Raw genomic sequence first — 22,807 nt, 5'->3', positions numbered from 1 at the left:
GAGGGTTGTATTCACGCTAGCAAGAAATGACAATTCAGTAACCATTGGTGGACTACCAACTATAGCTTTGTAGTACTCTTAGTATTGTACAACAATTCACAACCACTGTTATCACAATATCACGAAGGAAGTATCAAGATTCATTGATATATAATTACTTGTTTTAACCCTAACATGAGATAGACCTGTTCTATTACCATTTTGACCTCTTTAACAATGAGAACAAGGAAAACAAGTGTATTTTTTTCTAAAATTATATATATACACACACACACACACACACAGTTTTTTAAATATATTTTACCAATTACAGAAACAGTTATAAATGGTAACAACGAACATTTGAAAACAATATAAAAATTATTTCCCTCTGTCACTCCAATTCCTATAGCTAATATACAAATATTTTAGTTCCATGTTAGTTTACTGCAGTAAACTTTTATAAGGGTATTTGGTATCAGTGTAACTGCAAAAATTACTCTCACTAATGGTTTTTGGGATTAAATCCCTATTTTCCCATAAATAGCAATATATAAAAAGAGGGTTGCAACGCATGTAATGTATTTTCTTAACAAGACTAAATCACTGTACGATTTGTTAAGTACTGTGGTACATTACAATTATAATACTTCAACATATTTTTTCATAATATCAAGAGGTAATTATTAACACAATGCAATACTACTGAGAAGCAGGATAATCTGTGTCTGTTGAGAAATGTATGCAAGTGTGATAATTCAGCACTATTCAAATCTTAATTTGGCTCCAAATACATTTTAAATTCAAAACATCATTATTCATTTTCATTCCGACCTTTTAGCTGTTATTGAGGTAGCAGTTCCAATCAATGATGTTGCAAGAGTTGTTCTATTTGCAGGAGTTACTGTTGATATATTTCTTAATTTGTTTTATTTTTATTTCAATGTACCCTACTGTCAAGTTACAGCTGGCACGGTTTCCATTTCCACAACATATGGTGTATGCTGCTCTTGTGTTTTTAATAGTATTTTATCCTGTACTACATAAAGCAAACTCACTTTTTTGTATTAGTCAATATAAACACATCCAAACCAAAATCATATAAAATTGAAAATTTTTAAGCAATAACACAACATACTTCATACTTTTCCACACTCTCTAGTTAAACAACAAACTTTCATATTTTTGATTAGCTTTTTGTAGAATCAATGCAGTATTTTATTAAACAGCAATTTGACTACAGTTGCATCACTTTCTTGATAGTTGATAATGTAGCATTACATTTCTTTATCCAAGGGGTCTTCCATTCCAAGCAAGTTCCTGCAAGGTTTGAAAAAACTGCATATTTATTAACCTCTTATGTTAATCTTTTTCTTACTGCTTAATTTGAACAATAGGTTGGAGAAATGTTAGTCAGGTCATAACCTACTTATGGAAACAGCAGTGTTACTAATGCATGGGTTAGTGTTATTTTTTTGCTAACAACTGAATACATGATACACAAAGACATTAAGTTCCTAGTAGAAGCTGTACAAAACAAAATTAAATTTCTCTACGATATGCCATGCCTGTATACATGCAAAATCAGGAAAACTGATTCCACACTGAAGTCCTGTGAGGCCATAACATTTATGAAGAAAGTTAAGTGTTAACGTTGGCGTTCTGGCTAAATAAAATAAAATAACACATTTGCTTCAGGGGCGTCCTAATTCATTAGCTCATGTGCACATAAACACTAAATATCATGCAATTGTATGACAAAATCTTGAGCAGTTAAAAATTGATTGTATGGTACACAAGGCAAAAAGGGTAAAACAGTAACCCTGCTGACGCATCCCAAAGTTATAACCAAAGTTATTAGTTACCTTATGAACCTTAATATCTTTTTTCCATTGAGAAGTTGGAAGGGGATATAGATCTCCTTTCAAGGACTTCAGCTACCTCAGATTCTGTAGCCCCCTAGAAAATGTGAGCATATTAATTCTATGAACTTGAGTGGTTTGAAACATAGAATACACTTAAAATACTGAGAATAGAGTATCTATTCAACTGATCTAAACAATGGAGGATCTAAATAACCCCACTGTTTAAATATTACATGCTTACTTATAAGAGACTGACACACACTGTCAGAGACGTTGGTTTTCATACAATGATTTAAGACGACAGTGGTGTTTAGATGTGCTGCCCTTTACAATAATTGAACACAATAACTAAACTTATACTTAATAACATTTTACTGCACCATATTGTAGGATACATTCTGTTCCATTATTTAACAAAAGTCTTTAACTTTTTTGACATTGTCACCTAACAATGTATGAAACAGCAAAATGTTAGATAGAATTTATTTAGGACCCAGCCAAAGAGCTACCATATACTCTAGTTTAAAATATTGTACTAAAAAAGTATCTAAGTTCAAGAGCTAACCTAACTGAAGTACTGCAATGCAACATAAGATTACTAAAGATGCAATGGTACAGTTTAGCCTAACAGTGCTCCTTGTCAAACCCTGTGGTAATAATGTTAACTAAAGCTCTTTTTATAACAGATCGGCAATAAAGTAGAACATGTCTCAATACATAGCACAAGGGTTAGTGAAATGTAAGCATAATAACTGATGTCACATCTTTATAACTGAATTAACAGCTTATCTGATTAGATCCCATCTCTCTTATGGACACATAATTGGCATTTTACTTTATTGGGTCTGGAAAGTATTTAGACTGAAAAAAGAAACACTCCAAGCAAAGACTCCCCCCCCCCCCCCCCCCCCCCCCCCCCTTACACATTGTAAAAACATATTATATTAGCATGATAAAAAATATCCCCAAAATAATATTTTGTGCCAAAAAGGCATTTTCTTCCTAATGTCAACTGTTGCATTACTACCTGAATAGCAGACTCAAATGTGAGTTCATATTTTGTGAGCACATTTTGTGGGAAGATTGCATTCTGTCTGACTCCATATCCCTACATCAAACTCCTCTCAGTGATACTTACAAAGGAAAGACGCTGTCTAGCACTGTGGGTTGTTAGAAGATTTCTAACTCGGTCATGGATTGATTCCCAGGTATTGTTAGAGTCTGATTTGAACCTGCACAGTAAAATATAATTTATTAACTCAAACGCTGCAAATAATTAGAAAGTTTTAAAATGTCGGTATTTTTTGGATAAAGTTTGTAATATGTTACTACAATCAAAAAGGGCAAGGAAGATACTTTAATTATGTATATGCCCATAACTGACAGAACTGCATGAATGAAAAAATGTATATGCACAAACATTAAAACATTGTGTAATGTGTAGAATTTCACAACCAATTATAGTGCTGAATATTTGACAGAATATTTGAACGAAGATTTCTTGACATGTATTCAAATCCAAAAATCCATGTCCATGCCCGCCATAAATGACAGTTGATAGACTTTAGAAATACATATCGCAACACGTTTTGCCTTGCACCAGTTAACAAATTTCCCAGAATTTGCGCAACGGTTTCTAAAATGGCAATTGAAATAGACCTCGGTTTGATGTGTGTGATAAATAAAATAGTATCAGCACAGCGGCTCTTGACAGCAAGAAGGAAACAGACCAGATTAGGATGCATACGCATAGTGGTTTGTACCTTAAAACACAGATGCTGCTTCTGATTTAGGAAGCGAGTCAGAATCAGGAGATAAAGATGCACGTACATCTCTCAGAAATTTGTCATGCTTTAAAACATTGGCCCAACTTGAATGGGAAATGTTATGTATAGTGATCAATGTTTTTTTTTTTTAAAACACTGTGATGTTAGGTGCAAAAGCAGGAGGAAAGGATGAGGTGTGTAAAGGCCATTTCCCAGGCCAAGCAGGGAGAATGTTTGAGATGGGAGTGTGGAACAACGCAAGATTGGCTGGCAAGACTTATGGACAATGGAACAGAGCAGAATCAGTTTCCTCATCAGATCAACATATGATGTTCTTCCATCACCACAGAACCTAAACCTCTGGGTGGGTGAGGATCCCTCATGTCCTTTGTGTTCATCACCTGCAACATTAAGGCATATTTTGACAGGATGTAATGTGGGTCTTAGCCAAGGATGGTTTTCTTGGCACCATGACCAGGTGCTGCAATGTTTGGCCTTAGCATAGGAAGACTAGCGTAACCTGACCAATAAGTTGCCACTAGTTCCATCAAAGCATTACATAAAAAAGACAATATTCCTCCTTCCAGGAGAGCAACCACCAAGAAAAGGTGTTAAAACCAAGCCAACTGGAAGCTGCTAGAGACTGGAAAATGCTGGCAGATGTTGGTCAAAGGCTTATTTTTCCACCTGAGATTGCCACCACAAAACTTCGACCAGATAGTCTTGTGATCTGGATCAGCACGCCTTTGTTCACCTGGTAGTTAACAGTGGCATGGAATGATGCTGTGGATGAGGTGTATGACAGGAAGAAACTGCGGTATGCTCAACTAATTGCTGAAGCAGAAGAGCGAGGATGCAGAGTCCGGGTTTACCCAGTGGAGGTGGGTTGTCGAGGATTTGTGGCACACTCTACAACCAGGTTTCTCAGTCGTCTGGTTCAGTGGCCAAGAGATGTGTTGCACAGTTAAGAACTTATCTGAAGCAGCAGAAAGGAGCAGCAACTGCCTGTGGTTGAGACGGAAAGATTCTGGCTGGGGATCTCAAGCACAACAGAAAAAAAGCAACTGTGATGTACAGGTAAGTACAGAGTTGACTGGGGGATGGATGGGGGTGATGCTGGGACGCCAGAATCACTGTCGAGCCCTCTTGAGGTGTCGTGGGCTAGTCGACAAAACACTGAGGATGGGAGGTGCCCACTTGAAGACCCCAGAGATGTACCCTACTTAGCTCAATCCAAACGGTTGTCATGTTGACACGCTGGGGAGCCAGCATCGCAGCCGTTGTGTGTGCTGATGGGCTGGGGAGGCAAAATAAGCGGATACCTGGAGCCAGCATTACACATCAGCCATCAACACCACGCAGAAGGATATCAACATCATCAGACCAATGGAAAAAAATACATTAGTTTACTGTAAAGCTATGTCTTAGTTGGTGCTTATCTTAGTGACAGCTGAATTCAAAACAGCATGAAGTTTTAACATCTACTCTCATGTAATGGAAATCATTCTGTTATATGGAATGTAATAAATGAGAACCAAAACGGTAAGTTTCTTTTCATTCTTCAAATCCCCTTTTCCAAGTTTATTTTATACTGAGTGTTGCCTTGATAAAATTTGACTGTATTCACTTGTTCAGCTAAAAAAAAGGAAAAAGTAAGTCCCAGTAATGGCGGCATTACTTTATGAAAATGTATCTACGTCCACTTTTTTGCCTGAAACACACTTTTTTTTTTTTTTTTTTTTTTTTTTTTTTTACATTTAAACTACTGCGTGTCATCCTTTGTTTTGTACTTAATTTTATTCCAATACTTGCCTTAATTTTGAATGGATAACCGAACATGAAAATCCATGTTCGTCCCAGCACTAACTAGTTATAAATAATGTCGCGTCCAACTATATTTCAGACCTGATGCATCTAGTAATATCTATTAATATTCAATATCTAACCATAGCACTTTTAATTTATTTCTTTAATAACTCCACATGTGGTAGGGGACAACATTAACATGGGATATTATTCTCCTTTATTGTGTAAAGAAGAAGTTTGCTCAGATTGCCAAGGCTAAAAGTCAAAGGAGACTTGGATTAATTATTCCTACAACACAATCAATCTGGAGCAACTGATCTCCATGACATTGAGAAACAGATCTTTATAATAACTTATTCCATGAAAGTGACAGAATCACTTAGAAAACAATTTTGTTCAAGAAGGCCACACTTAACTTTAATGTGTCTCTGTGACAAGGTCTTACTCGTGTCACGCGTGTGGGTCGCCACTGTTCAAGCACAGAGAGACAGACATGGTGTTGTTGAAAACGCCGGCACAGGCACGCAGGATTTATTAACAAAAACAGAAAATGAAAGTAAAATAAAGGTGGTCATGTGATGTTACCAGAGATGGTAACTCACAGAGGACTAATACAGCAAACTGTACAAAAAGTGCAAAATAAAAAACAGCACAACAAACTATAAATCAAAATGTGCCGTGAAAACGGCAGGCCTTGCAGCAGCCCTGATCACCGCAATCGCCATGTTTTTATACTGACGCTCTGCTGAGACACGCCCACCCGTCTGCTGGAACAGCTGACTGCTTTCAGCTGCTGCGCCACGCAGACGGGTAATCATCCCCAGCGGAGCACCACAGCAGCTAAACAATTAACTGAATCAATATGCTAACAATTAACACAAAACATACAACAAACTACATATTTCCCCATGTGCAAGGCTTACGCTTTGCCACAGTCTCTTATGTAAAGAAAACCAAATGAGGCAAAAGGCTGTCTGTATGTTATTTTTTTGAACGGTACAAAGAGTACTTTTCCCATCAGTTTGAATAGCTGGCTGCCTAGCTGTGAAGTGCATAATGCAAATGAACTCTCTAACTTCCTCATCATCAATCAAATTGTAATCACAGTATCAACAAGGGGGAAACCAGAATTCCATCCTAAAGACAGCTTCCCAACTTGACCTACCTTTGCCTTAGAGGTGACCGGTTCAGTAGGCTTGGTGAACTCAACAGCATTGAGGCAGAGGTGGGGGATTTCATGTGGCTTCTCAGAGCTGAGCTTGAATTTGAATTTGGGGAGTAACTGACTAGATCATCTGCATCAGTAGATGCCAAATGACCAGTATCCTGGGTGCCTCTATCACTACTCTCCTGCAAACAATAGTTATTATTTAACAAGCATCAAATGTGCCATGTACAGTATGTGACCCAGATCGGCCAGGTTAAGTTTCAATTACATTTTTGCAGTTATCATTAAGTGACCTTCCCTTGGGTGCAATTAATTGTATCACTTGATTGTTTTGCAATACATTATACAACTGGCTTCAGTGTGTGTGTTTTAAAAATAAAGTTTAACTTACAAATTGTGTTTTTTTTATACATTGGAAAAATACTGAGATCTTGGTTGATTTGACAATAATGGATCAAACCACTGAAGATAATGTTCTCAAAACAATACAATAGGCTAGTTTATTATGGAACTTATGACAGAAAAGATAACACAAAATCTCCACTAAAGAATATCTGATAATTGAAAATAAGAGTAACAGAAGTCTGACGAGATCAATTAGACACTAATGCTTTATTTAATACCTGGACTTTTTTGAGCTTGAAACTATTTATTTAATAATAAAAAAAGTAAAACATAAAATGTCATAAAAGTGAAAAAAAAAGCATACCATAGCATTCTTTTGTCTGGGACTTCCAAAAGAGATATCTAAAATTAAAAGACAAAAATATTACAAGATTTATGACTATCCTGCCAGTCCTACAATAAGTAACTCACTACCTCCCAACTTAAAGCACTGGCGAACAGATCATGACTTTATAGCAGGCTACCTAAACAAAATATATATGCATGTGTGTGTGTGTGTGTGTGTGTGTGTGTCTATGTGTATATATATATATACACACACACACACACACACACACACACACACACACACACACACACACACATATCACATAAACTGAAGTGTGATAAAGACGGTAACAATTTGATCGCCAGAAGAATATGGAACTCCAGTTTCTTGTAACAGTTACTACAGGTGTGTGAAATTCGAGTATTTAAAAAAAAAATATATATATATATTTTTAGTACTCTAGAATGAATGAATCGCTCCAGAGAGCTCAAATCAAGTCACAGTCTCCTAATTGAAAATATAACCAATTGAGTTGTACACAGGAGACAGCAGAACGAATGTTATTAAGAGTTGTTTGAAAATGCTTTAAAATTACTGTGTTCAGATGATTCTAACTGGCAGGGAATATAATTCCAGCTGCTAAAATAGAAGACATTTTAATTACGTTTAGCAACGCTATTGTAAACAACTTAGGTATTAAACATCACTTTGACGGTTTTATTTACCCCCCAGACACAGTTTCCAAATACTTCACATCAAAAGAACCACAGGGGGTACTCAACATGGAATATGCTATTTCATGCACAACTTTCATTATATTATAACAAACACATCTGCAGTTTTAGAAAAACAAAAAAAATACTCAAAAAATTCACACACACACTTGTGATTTTCAATTTGTGCCTATTCCCTGCAGTTCCAGATTACCTTAATTTGCAAAAACAAATGAGATATCTGCATTATTAATAAATAAAAGAGAAAATAAAACAAACAAGGCCAAAGTCAATGAAAACAAGAAGGATGAGAACTATTGGCAGTGAAAGCAGCCAATAAGCAAATCACTGTAATAGAAGTCAAAAACAATAAAACAATAAGCAAATACTATTAATTAAATTAGAAAGGCAGCCATATACAACCCAAAAGGTTGCACTGCAATACTTAGACATTTAACAAATAGGACACCTGTGAACTGCAATTAAGGCTCCCTATATAATGCAAACACCGATCAATAGAAGGGGTTTTGTGTCCTGCCATCCTTGTTGGCATGTTGTAGAAACAAAGGAGATATGCAGTAAAGAACAGCTAGAGTAAGAAATAGCTTGAATCAATATCAGCTGGCTCAGTTTTTAAAAGGTGAGTGATCGAATCAGCACATGTACCTCTGTAATGGGCTAAGATATAATTGTCAGCAAACCTACCACCACTAAGATGTGACTTGGGTGAAGTGCTTCTTGATCTTGATATAAGTAAATCTGGAGATAGCTGTGGTGGTGAGTCATGTTTACTGATAGGCCTGGAGCTGTCAACCTGATAAAAGAAAAAAAGTAACATGGAACATTTCCTGCAGATCTGATGCCAAGTTAATTATTTTTATTGCCATGTTCCAGTAAAATGTTCAGTTAATACACAAATGTAGAGAAATATTCAGGAACAATCCTTTAGTGCCCACTGAAGTGTGTCAAGTTAAAGGTTTTTCATTTTAAGAAAGCACACTGCAACCACAAATAAATTACTACTACCAGTACTCCTTGACAGCTATTGAACAGGGTAAACTGATCTTAGATTCATTACGTACATATTATCAACGTGACCATTTCAAGTTATTTTTTTTTCAGCACCTATAGATCTAAATTATGAGGGTATAGCTTTGTTTTGATTACAAGGTCTTTACAAGGAGAATGACATCATTCCCCTCACTCTTACTATCATGCACTATGAGAAGCTATCTCAGACTCCCTTTAATACTATTACCTACATGTACACACTGGCCAAAGTATACATTAAAGATAGCGCAACCCCTGTTCAGAGACCAAACACATGCATTATACTAAATATGCCTATTTCAGATATATCATTCAAGCCTTACTAAACCAAGTAGTTACCACTTAACATGTACATTTTGCAGCACATTAATTATGGAGGGGGCAATTTGTCTGTGATTTGCCCAGAGGTTAAAATATAGACCATGAGCTTCTATTTAATTTATCAAAAAGGTGGTGACTATAAATACAGTAAGAGGTACATTTGGGGCCCCACACAGTACATCATGTTGGCTGGGGGACCTCCACCACCAATACAGTGAGTGAGCAGACAGTAAATAATGAACCTCTATCCCTGTTTTGTGGTAATAAATTACAATTATCTTCCAAGAGTTGCAGTTACTGTCTGTAATCTATAGAGGGAAGGCTTCCATAGTCTTTTTACTGACTAAAGGAAATCAAGATATCAATAAAATTACTTTAGATTATAAGTTAATAGGTCACTTTTGGCCATAAGCATGGTGCAGAGTGAAGTCAGCAGGATGTTATGATGCAGTCTTTTAAAAAACAAGAGCTTAAGGAACAGTTAGTAAATCTTCTAAGTTCTTAATCCGATCTGGTTGAGGACAGAAGAGTCTCTGTTAAATTGTGCTACTCCCTAAACAGCAGACCTTTAGAGCACTGTATAGTACGTCATGTGCAATATGCACATTAGGTGTACGTGTTATGTGTATGATCTATGATAGTGTATCTGAACCAATAATTAAGCCATTTTGCCTATTCAGAGCATCAGCATTCAAAACAGTTTCACAGTATTTACAAAATATGAACAGTGAATATTTCACCCAAGAAATGTGTGTACAAGTGAACTGTTTTCACGATTAAAATGCATTTTTTAATAAATAAAAAAGATACAAGGGAAGGAGATTCTCAAGACTGGTAATGGTTAACTGTCTTGATCTGCTGTCGAGTGGAGTCGTTTTTCCTTGAGAGGTCTACTGAAAGAGTTAAACTATTTCTCGTCCCCAAGTCGCAATTGTCGTTGGCATTTACCAATTGGCTTTTTCTCGTGCGTTGCCAGTTGTGCTCAATGCATTTTTGAGTACCTCATTTTCACTAAAGTCAGGGTGCACTTACAAGCCTTGAAAATAATTTCTATGACATTTCTGGTTTTCCCAGCGCATTGGGAGCAATATACTGCACACATGTGCCACAAGTCTGGTTTTACAAGGGGCTACTGTATGATTATGAAAAGCTTTTAGGGGGTGAAGGTTGGGGCCCCACTATAGAATCTGATGGGATTAAACTGCCTTTCATTTATATATATATATATATATATATATATATATATATATATATATATATATATATATATATATATATATATATATATATATAACAGTATTAAAATAGGTCAAATAAATACGGAACAGAATGCATTGTACAGATGGTGTTTACGTTCAACAAAAACAATGTTATTTTGATTCTTGCACCCTTGCATGTATAGACGTTATCCTTCGGGCACCCTCTGCTGCACCAAACCACAACTCAACTCCCGCTAATTATTAAACAATGTCACATTACTCTCGCAATTGTAGAGATCTCGCCAAGACCACAAATTTTACTCTCGCAATTGTAGAGATCTCGCCAAGACGCAACAAATATTTAAATTACTACATTGCTGCTTATAACAGGGTGAAGAGCCCTGTACAGTATTGTTTATTTATTTTTAGAATGTTTTGCTTCCTGCATCTGGCCTGACGTCACCAGACATGTCCATCTTGTCACACGGCTCTTTTCACCAACATATTTTCTCTTAGTACATATGAGAAAATGTATACTTTGCGAATTGTTGCAATGAAAATGCAAATTGCCATATGTCTGCACTGCGACTGTACCATCTTAGTACTACCCCTAAAACGGTTAAAGGAAAACGGTTCTACTTTTAGTAAATATTTGATTCTAGTGTCAGTTTCAAAATTACTAAATCACAGTGCAAACTATGAAATGCACTTAATAGTGTTAGAAAAGTGGCCTTATTTGTAATGATCATGAACAAAGAGTAAAGGCCTAGCGCAAAGATGAGGATGGATTTTTTGCACTTATGCATGTTTAAAGTTCCTGATAAAACTCCAGCAGGCACTGCCTGCACACATTAATACTATGCAGCACTTCAAATTGCATATCATTTAAAAATATACACTCCCCTGATCTCTTACATAGAAGGAGTGTAAAGACAGAGACAGTTCAGAGATACAAAAAAAACTGAACATTTGTAATTTTCTTGACATTAATAGGCAAAACAGCAAGTCTATGCAAGAAGCTGAATGACAAGAATGTTGGTGACTACATACAAGATCATGTAACTGTCCATATGTACAACCAAACACTTTCTAAGCCTAAAAACACTGTTTTTTACTTACATACCATTTTTATGTTGACTAGAGTAATGACATTTCAGTGATAAGATATGAAACTTTACTGCTCTGTTTCAAATTGGGATGGAAATTTTTTTTTTTTTTTTACAACTACAGAACATTCTAGAAGGGCACATAAAAGTTTTTGTGCAGCCTTTATCTTTTTTTATGGCATATTTAAGTTTTACACACAGGTATAGCACCTCAGATACATGACAAATGAGGATAACTAGGTTATTCAAGGATATATTTCCGATACATTTAATACATTGGTATAAAATAGTTGACTAGATTTTTTTTTTTTTTTAAAGCCAAAAACAAGCATAAAAAGTTTCATAAATATCTAATTCAAAACAGTCTTTAAAACAAACAAATAACTCATGATTAAACACTATGGCCCATATGCATAAAGCTTACCACCTCCTTTATTGTGCCAGAGATAGTGTTTAGAATAACCTGCCCTTAGAGACCAATTTTCTCATTAACATATTATTCAGCTGATTCACAGAGCTGTATGGTGCCATTAATTGACCCTTACCAGCATCATAATTACCACGTGCCTCAGACCAGATGAGAATGAGATGTGTCTTAATGGTATAATTTCCTAGATTAATTTCTGTGTTTAGGAACATGTATTTAAGTCAATAATAATAATAATAATAATAATAATAATAATAATAATACATGTATGTTTAATTATCCATGTATTTTAATCATTTAAGTAGTATTTTGTTATTTGTAATGCACAGTAAATTGCATTGTTAACTCGTCTGAACAAGATAGGCTACTTACTGTTTGGAAAAACATATACATCACATTTGTATGTAGCCTATTCATTGAACTAAGTGGAGAAAATGGCAGGCTTCGGTGTGCTTGTGTGGGCTGTGCATCAAAGGGAGGGAGATATATTTGAAAATGATCCTCCCGGAAGAGTAAGACAACCTGCAGATTTGAGCTGCGACTTCCCTCTGGATTACTCTGATGATGTGACTCGTAGGAGGTACCAATTTAACAGGAGCATTATTCACTTTTGTGGAGAACTAACGTGTACTGAAGAGACGAACTGTTAGAAGCAAGACTGTATTAACGACTAGGATTCTGATGTTGGCGAGTACTGACGTCCTTTTTTAAAAAATAAAAATAAAATAATATATATATATATATATATATATAATATATATATATATATATATATATATATATATATATATTATATCTTATATATTTTCATTATATAGTATATTCATCACTGCCATATTCTTATAGTATATTCATCACTGCCATGCACAGAAAGTTAGTAATAATACTTAGCTTTACATAACTGGCATAACATTCAATCTACCAATAGAGGCAGTTCAAGTCATTTTAAAGTAAATTATGTTTCATTACACAACCCAACACGCAGTGAGTGTTTACTATTTACAGCTATGGCCAAAAGTTTTGCATCAACCTATAGAATAAACTAATTTTGCTTCATAAAGTCAAATTAAACCTGCTGAATATGTTACCTTAACACATTGAATTACATACCACTTTACAGTTTTCCACATACTTAACGAAAAACTGATAAAAATGTGACATTTTGAAATCTAACATGAAATACAGTAACACCTGCCAAGAGCGGCCACTCAAGGGAATAAGCAAAAGTGGACGCTTGTAAGAAGTGGTCTCTCTTCAAAGGTCAGCTGTAAATTGGCACTTCTACGATGTACAGAAAGGCTATTATTGTTACTGATGTTTCCTGTAAAATTGTAATCGTGTGCATCAAAAGGCATCCCACTACACTATCTTCTTTTTTTAAAATTAACTTTACAAACAGTATACAGTACTGTATTTAAAGTCTCTGTGGGTTTTGCAACATTTATGTAACTCAAAAGAGGAGATTCAGTTCTAACCCAAGTGCTTATTTTCTAGACTGTGAAGTTATACAATCATTACCAAAAAGACCAAAATGATTCTTTTTTTCTTTTGGCCATAGCTATATACTGAAAAATACATATTCATGTCAAATGGGGTTGTAGTTAGTTCAAGAAGTTGTATTTCATGATGATACAGAAATAAGTAACAAAAACCAAGTACCTTGGGCAGGTTGGCCCGACAGTACTTTCCCAGGGTTCAAGGGAAGTCAGCCAGCCAGAAAGGGGGCTGAACTCCAGTGCATTAACTCATCGACCAGGAAGGGAAACGATGTGGCAGTCGCAGAGTGGAGGGGTGGCTGCACTCGTTTACCAAGGGGTCATTTGTGACCGAATAAATGGGGACAGAGAGATGCAATCTGTTCCTTCGCTTTGGTTTACGAATAGAACCCGGAAGGACCTGTGCGAGAACCTGTGATTAACGTATCGTGGGTGTTTGTTTGTTTTTGTCACTAATTATTATTATTGTTGTTAGTAGAAGGCTAACAAGTTCTGGAGGTGTCACCAATGGCCAACACAAAACACTGAACACTGCACTATTGTCACGAATAAACTTTTATCACCCACCACGAGCACTACTGCACTCACCCAGGACTGCTGACTGTGTTAGTACATTGTCGGCATGGATACGCTGTTTAACTTGAAAAATAAAAGGCAAATCTAAAGCTGTAAAGTTTTACTGATTGATATATTGACTCACCTGGAACAGATTTCTGTAATAATTGTGAAGGATTGCACAATATTACTGTTTAATATCAAGGAGCTCCCTTTCAGTCATTCTACTCCATCAGACACCCCATCAACAGTGGAACATCTTAAAACCACCACTATTTAGATCATTTAGAGAAGTCAAAGGTTATTAGTCATTCGTGTGATTATCTTCAGTATACGTTTGTCCTTTTTTGATGATTTAAACATCAGCAGCATTTAGAGAAACATCTGTGTAGCCAAATAAATTTGAGCTTCACGTAAAACTAAACAACTTTCAAATGGACCTATATCAGCAAACATCTGTTCTGAAAACTAAACAGGTACCAGTACATTTACCTTTGTGAGGCAAATGTTTATGAATTTATTAAAATATTTTAGTTAACCTATTCTTTCAAGAGCTGATGGGGTCTGCAACTATGGTTTGAAAATTCTCACCAGTGTGATACATTGGCTTCAACTGATTCAAGAGTAAATAATTGTCAGTAATAGCAAAGTGTGTCCAATGGTCTCAATTCCAGATTTTTTAAAAGAGTAATAGTTAATAGTAATAGTTTTCATTATGAATAATGTATTGGCAACTTTGAAACTTAATTCATTTAAATATTTGTTTACTTCTTCTTGTATTCTAAAGATTAACACACTTGTTGTCCCTTAACATATTGCAATTTTTGTTACAGAAATAAAATGTCCTGGTAGTCCTTGAATATTGTAGTTGATACTTTTCAAAATAAAATTTATGAACGCTAGTTCTTAACAACGGTGAGTCCATCGGACTCGTATTGCTCATTTGTGGTGTTTGACTCACCTTGATCATACAAAAAGGTTTCTATTTGGGGAGCACAGAGCTTCTTACTAAATATGCATATAGCAACTCCAACCTGTTTTTTTTTTTTTTTATATAATTCACAAAATTCTGTTTTTATTTTATGAACTAGAGCTGTACTTACACTGGGAACCTGAAAGTGTGACCTGGTGTTCTTGTCTGACTTGAACTTGTGAGGACCCAGGTTGAGCTGAGTCAGTCCCAGTCTGTTCAGCTCAAAATCCTCTGCAATGCGCTTGTTTGCGCACAGCGATAAAGACCTGGGCTTGGACACATTTGCCTGCTTTTTGGAATTCCTTTCAATACAACAGGACACCTGTTTCTTCCCTGGTGATGTACTTCTATTTCTGGATGGTGTGGATGATCCTGACCTTTGTGCCTTCCGAATGTTTGATTTTCTTGGAACTACCTAGTATATTTCAAATTAATATAATTAATATATGGTCACTGCAATACCATTATTTGGTAAGTGAGGTGTCACATGATAAAATAAAACCATAATATATATATATATATATATATATATATATATATATATATATATATATATATATATATACACACACACACACACACACACACACACACACACACACACATATATATATATATATATATATATATATATATATATATATATATATATATACACACACACACACACACACACACACACACACACACACACACACACACACACACACACATACACATATACTTGCATACATTTTGTGTATGGTGTCTCATTTCTTTATAGTTTACGTTTTAGTCTATGCATCATAACAAACAACTTTGTTTACAAAGCGAGGGGTTATTTTGTTTATTTATTTATTTTTTTAACTTCAAATTGTGCCATATTTTCTATGCACTGGGTAAGATTTTCAGAACAGTGTTTTAAGAACTTTTATAAATCCATAACTGCGATTAACTGATTTACTTACGGTCAATCTATTATTTTAGATTTAAATAGTGTAATAGAAATAGTTTTGATAAATACTTTACCTTCAACACTGCTATCATCTATCATTCATGTGCACAGCTCATGGTCAAAAAGATTACCTACAGTAGATTCTAGCCTGTGGTGATGTGCTTGGGACAACAGCACAAAGCAATCACAGTGTCAAGAGACCAAGCACTGTATTTGGATTCCAATGGGACCCAATTAGCATTCACTGCTGTACTTTCTTGTTTTTAAAATGTGACCAGTGAAAGTACATTATATAAAGTATACACATTAATATTATTTGTTTAAACCAAAAGAATAACAAAGGTGCAGTGGTTGATTAAGGACAATCAACAGAAATCACAACATAAATTATCTCAGATCTTCAGAATCTCAACATTTCGAACTGTTATGTTGAGAACACAAGACATCTTGTCATCTCAACAGAACACATTTCTATTTTTTCACCTGTCCTCAATAAGCCACCAGACAAAAGAGTGGCCACTTACCAGGTTATTATTTGAACAGACTCCTTTCTCTCTTTTGAATGAGCATTCCTTAATTGTAGTTGTGGTTGAAAATTCTAGTTTTGGTGCAATTCCCTGGAAAAAACAAAAGTGAGCATGCATCATTTAAAATTGCTCTTGATCACTACTATCTTAAAAGTGTACAGATAATACATAGAGACTGATGTGTAAGTCCCTGTTTTTTTAACAGTCTAGTGACCTCTGGTGGCTTATGGCAGTCCACATTACAGAACCTGCTTTATATCATGAATGCTATGCAGGCATACTGTGTGATATAAAGCAGGTCATGATACAAACCAGGTTTCACGTTTGCCTATAGCACATTATGATTGCGAGAAAAAAAGTTAAGCAAACTAACGGTGAATTAAAGAGCAGTGTTTTAATACTGTACATTTAGTCGTTCTTTACATTTAAACAGTTTACTACAGGATAAATACGTTTTGTATCATTAACTGCAACTAAACAGTTTGTGTGATTATCTAAAAAAGGCATGAACTGTCGACTAATGAGAGCTATCAGGCGTTGTACTTGTTTTGTTTTGTTTTTTGTGACTGACTGTTAATTTGGTGACGCTGATGTTTTGTAACTTAACTGTATCCCATTAAAACCGCCCACGCAGCATATGACAGGCTGCACAAAATGTCAGTTTATCAGCCGAGATGATTATTAGTTGTTAGTTGCGTTGGAAATTAATTCTATCCTGTGGTTACTTAGTAAAGCTGGCCACGCAGCATTTGACAGGCTGAACAAAACGTGACAGTAAGCGGGTTTGTGAGATGATAGTAAGAGAGGTAATTTCTCAAAGAACCTATGGTGCATCACGGTGAGTGATTTTTCAAAAATCGTGATAATAAATGGGGTGTAATATTAAGTGAGGTGATATAAAAAACGGGTTAATCTGTATTAGTTTTATTTTTTCCACAAAGAATGACTTAACATAAATTCCTGCTTAATCAAATTGGCAGAACTGTGACTGTGGATTCCCTCTGCAAGGCTCTCACATTGATGTATTTAAAAATTCAAATTTTTTATAGTTTCCAGAACTTTCTTACTGGGAAATTTGGTGTCCGTCTCATTAGTACTTCTCTGTCAACTCCAGGGTAGGTAGGGGACAGTTTAGGCTCTGGAAAAAGAAAGCTCCTTGCCTCTTCTTCATAAGATGCCAATGTCTCCCCCACTAAAGTAAAGGACATCATATAATTTTTAATACATTGATGCTGTTTGATCTTTAGAAAGTGCTGACACCATGAGACCAATCCTTCATACAATTTAGTCTTAATATTTTACTGGCTTAGGAACTTCTGTGCAGATTTTTCAAATGGATGAAATATAAACATTAGGGAGTTAAGTAAAGCCGTGTTGTATATCACATCCTGAGGTATTTTAAAAGGCATAGTTACAAACTATAGTACAATATATTACTTACATTTTTGTAGTTTTCAGTAGAAATGCTGCTTTTTTAAAAAAAGTTTCCAGGGATATATGGCAAGGGCCTCCCAAGATATGGCCTAACCTTCCATTACTCTGCCAATCAGGTACCAATAAACTGAGATTAAAAAGGTGCAATAGCTCCATCTCATTTAGGAAAATGGTTCTTAAGGTATAGATGGCGTCTGCATTAGCCCAACGTATCAGAGATCAGATAGTGTGCTAATTCCATGATATAAAAAAATAAATAATTATTTGATAAACATACCTGGAGGAAATAACTGTATTAGCTCAAATTTTGCAGTTTCATCTATTAAAAAAAAAAAAAAGAGAAGAAAACATAATTAAGAGATACAGTACAGTAGTACAGGTAGAGTAAAATCTACAGGTACTGCAAAAAAACAGTACATCAACTCTCCAAACAAATGTTAACAATACATTCGTATGTAACAATAGTATACAGCACAGTATTCTTGAGATAGATACGGTGTACTAATGGTTTTAAATTTATAAAGATATATATATATATATATATATATATATATATATATATATATATATATATATATATATATATATATATATATATATATATTGTCATACATACATTCTAACTGCTCAGCTACAGCAGCAGGGTCCATCGCCATCTTAAAAACCTAAATATGAATACAAAACAAACAAAATACTCCGATAGATGTGACAAGCATACATTACAAAACACTTATTCAGAAAATAAGAAATGTTATCAAATAGCTTTAATTCCATTAAAACATTCTGGAAAACATTTTATGTATTCATTTTTCTGTCTAATTTTTTATACAAAATTAAGACAAGTAACGTTTTCTGCTTAAATACATTTTCAATTATTCATTCAGAAAAAAGGTTTGTTGTTGCGTCAATCACTGTAAAATAACAGCAAATAATATTACCAACCTTTTCAAATGTCATCTTTTCATGAAAAAGCAGCGGGAATACTGGCAAACGACATGCTGACTTTCTGTACTGTCCCATGATGCATACACTAAGGTAGACATCATCTTTGTCTGTCAAAAACACACCTGGGCAAGTCACCTAAAAACAGAATGGAAAGAAATGTGTTTTGTCCAAATTAATATATTAATGTACAAGAAAGGGCATTTTCCAGGATTTAATAGTGAATACCATTTTGTGCATCAAAGTAAACATGCCCAGCCATTTGAGGGGGGGAGGGGGGGGGGGGTTGTTCTGTAAATAGGGGCAGGGCCTACCTGTAATGCCCATTGTTTCATTCTAGCTTTAGTCCATTAAAAATAAAAAATAAAAAAAAAAGAAATAAACTCATTGCTTGAAAGGCTTTACTATTAGTGCTAAAGAACAGAAAACGCGTGCATTTTGTGGAATTTTCCATGAATATATTAGAAAGACATCAAAAATCATGATAAAACTTTTAAACACAGGCAACCATGGCAAATCACATGGTGTGTTCACGGAGGTCATTCTCAGAAGATCGTTGGCTAAACCAGATTCTGCACAGAATTTGCGCAGTGATCCCCGTGAACGCGCCCACAGAGTACTGTATTAGTATGGTAAAGTAAGGTACAGAACCCATATAGCCTGTCTGTGCTAGGAGTGCTTAGTATAGTAAAAGAAAATTCCAAAATACAATCTGACCGTGGTAAAAACTTGACGGTTTCTGGTTTGGTCGATCGTCGTTAATTGCAGTTTGTGCAAGCATACAGCTTTGCCTTTATGCAGAATTTGTAGCGCTTAATTTACTTAGCTCTACAGATTTTGATAAAGGTTGTGTTATGACCTGTGCAAGTCTGCTACTTCCTTGTTTGTACTAGCTAAACGTCCAAATGAACCTCATATAAAATAACATACTACAGTACATTTAAAGCGTGTCTGACACTTTAAATAGTATTAAAACCTTACTTTAAAGCTAGCAAACAACAAGAATAGCTTACTCGAACATATTATTATTATTATTATTATTATTATTATTATTATTATTATTATTATTATTATTATTATTTTATTTAATTACAAAACACATTAAAACAAATAAATAATTTTGACTATAAACACAATGCAAGCATTTTGTTTTAAAATGAGTCTCTTACCGCATGAAGCTGGAATTCAACAACTACCTTCACTGCTTTCTGTGGCATGTTTCATTCAACGTTATTTTTAACGTTTAAAGCAGGTGAATGCGTATGAAAACTTACACACAACTGCACCCGCCGACGGGTCCGCTGTTTTGAGGAGCTTCACGTTTCCATAGAGACTCGCAGTGCACGTTCTAACCCTTTGACTCGATTATTCCCAAGCGATGCACTTCTGTTGCTTTCTGACAGGGGGCTGCAGTGAAGCACATTTTTGAAGTGCGGTGGATGTGTGAGCTAGTTGAAAGTAAACCAATATAAGAACAGAAAAATAAAGTTGTAGACAGTACAGTAGACATGAACCACATTTTTTCTATATATTACCATAATACATTATCCACATATTCACATCTGCATACCATCAAAATTTCTAGCCACTTTCTAGCCACAACAGTCGTTTTAGCATTATTCATTATACAGGAAGTAGGGGGGAGTAGGCTACCGTCACTGGATCATGGACCAAAAATATATAAATAAAAAATCACTGACTCAACGGGACCTCTTTAAATACTAGTACCGTATATATAATTAATGTAAACATGTGTGTTTAATTGACTATTTTTAAAAGTATCAATACTGGTACACATTCAATCAAACTCCATTCCTACAACCATATCTGTTAACCTTGTTGCTGAATGTTTATTTATTATTTTTTCTTGGGGTTTTTTTGTATTTAATTAATTTTTTTAAGATAAAAAATCATTCCTAAAGAATAAAATATATGTTGATTTGTGTCAAAATTTAACGGTAAACCAGTGAGGTCAATCATCAATAAATAAATAAATAAACATGTATTTCTAAAAAATAATGTACTCTTGGTCTGTCCACAGTGGGCCATTTCCATTCTGCAGTATCTCTCCCCTTAGTGCCAGTGAAAAGAAACCTGCCTGTTTTGTGCAGTCATGGTTAAGATGTAGTGGTTCGAGTCAGATAATTATACATTTACAAAACATTTACCCTGGTACCAGTTCTAAGAAGAAAACAACATTCATGTTCAAAGCATCAACAAGTCTGAACTCAGGGGATTGTTTTAAGAGCTTCTTCAAGCACTTTATTAGGAGCTGTACTTAAAAATCAACTGGGCCACCGTTTCCCTGACAACAGCCTTGAGACAGGTCCTACCACAAGATCGGAGTGCCCCGCAGCAAGTCAAAACCTTCTTCTCCAGGCTAGACTCTACAGAAGCAAGCGTGGGAGAACACAGAGCAGTACAGCCCATACTGTCCAGGGCAGAGATTTTACAAATGAAGTAAATGTTTATGTAATGCAAACTCCAGCAGTAGGGTCATAAAGTACTGCTACGGCCAAAAGTTTTGCATCATCTAGAATCTGAGACAAAACCTAATATATAGACAAACACACACACACACACACACACACACACACACACACACACACACACACACACACACACACACACACACACACACACACACACACACACACACACACACACACACACACACACACACACACACACACACACACACACACACACACACACACACACACACACACACACACACACACACACACACACACACATATATATACATACACACAGTGCCTTGCAAAAGTATTCAGACCCCTGACCAATTCTCTCATATTACTGAATTAGAAATGGTACATTGAAATTTTGTTCTGTTTGATATTTTATTTTTAAACACTGAAACTCAGAATCAATTATTGTAAGGTGACATTGGTTTTATGTTGGGAAATATTTTTAAGAAAAATAAAAAACTGAAATATCTTGCTTGCATAGGTATTCAACGCTGCCTCGGTTGTGTGACTGCACGCGGTCCAGACTAAACACCCGGCCCAGCGACCTCGGTGCATACACCCCTGGTGCTTCTGCCTTCAGTGCCCCTGTGCCCCCGTGTCGTCGGTGCTTAGATGCTCCCTGCATCGGTCCACCTGGTACCCTTGGTGTATCGGCACCTTACAGCTTCCATGCCTTGGTGCTGCGGCGCCCTTGGCACTCCAGAGCCTCTGCACCTCTGTGCTTGGACGCTCCCTGCATTGGTCCCCACAAGGCTTCCTCCACAAGACAAACACCTCCTGTGTGTCAAGTGCTTGGGCATGCAGCACGCCTCCTCCACCTTAGGTGATGACACGTTCTGTTTGATTTGAGCAGCATCCCAGCCTCGGACCCTGCAGAAGGCTTGCAAGTTCACAGGAGAGGCTTCTTCAGTCAGCTCTGCTGAGCCCTCTGCAGCGTTGGGAAACTGGAGCACTGGGTATGGAATGGATGTTGGGTACGGTACACTTAACTCACACTCAAAAATAGAAAATTCTGTCATATTTTTTTTTCTCGTTAAGCTAATAGTCATTGTAAAAATAATAAAGTGAGAAAAATACAGAAATCATGAATTTCTTTATGAACGATAGCTTAGAACATTACTGCGTATTACCTTTCAGTTCACGACGGTGTGTGTCAGATGTAGTATCCACTAAAATGGTGCAAAAGAACTTAACACTAAAGTCACACACAAAAATAAAAAATTCGACCAAATTTCTCATCCTTTGCCTTTATTATATTAATTTACAAAAATATAATAAAACAAAATACAGCTGCAACGTCAGTCCATACTGCATCACATGTGACTTACACCTAACCCCTAAAATTAACCCCTACCCCTAAACCTACCCCTACCCGACAATA

At 35.7% G+C, this 22,807-nt stretch overlaps 1 protein-coding gene across 2 annotated transcripts; it reads right to left on the bottom strand.

Annotated features, from left to right (window-relative positions):
- Positions 1-282: 282 nt before the first annotated feature.
- LOC121327896 (spermatogenesis-associated protein 6-like) lies at positions 283-21,480 on the bottom strand. 2 transcript variants are annotated; one of them, XM_041272218.1, is made up of 13 exons: positions 20,104-21,480; positions 18,935-19,072; positions 18,609-18,657; positions 18,270-18,311; positions 17,626-17,750; positions 16,556-16,648; positions 15,228-15,512; positions 8,676-8,784; positions 7,294-7,331; positions 6,582-6,766; positions 2,983-3,076; positions 1,845-1,938; positions 283-1,299 (listed from the first exon to the last, which is right to left on the bottom strand). In XM_041272218.1, the coding sequence occupies exons 1-12, from the start codon at positions 20,149-20,151 to the stop codon at positions 1,855-1,857; spliced, it is 1,290 nt and encodes a 429-aa protein (XP_041128152.1). In that variant the 5' UTR covers positions 20,152-21,480; the 3' UTR covers positions 283-1,299; positions 1,845-1,854. The 2 variants fall into 2 exon arrangements, with proteins under 2 accessions (XP_041128152.1, XP_041128160.1); XM_041272226.1 differs by lacking the exon at positions 15,228-15,512 and having other exon boundaries at positions 288-1,299.
- Between the last annotated feature and the right edge of the window lie 1,327 nt (positions 21,481-22,807).

Source organism: Polyodon spathula, chromosome 2, assembly GCF_017654505.1.
Source record: "Polyodon spathula isolate WHYD16114869_AA chromosome 2, ASM1765450v1, whole genome shotgun sequence".
Lineage (NCBI taxonomy): Eukaryota > Metazoa > Chordata > Actinopteri > Acipenseriformes > Polyodontidae > Polyodon > Polyodon spathula.
This window is presented reverse-complemented; position numbering and strand designations above follow the sequence as displayed.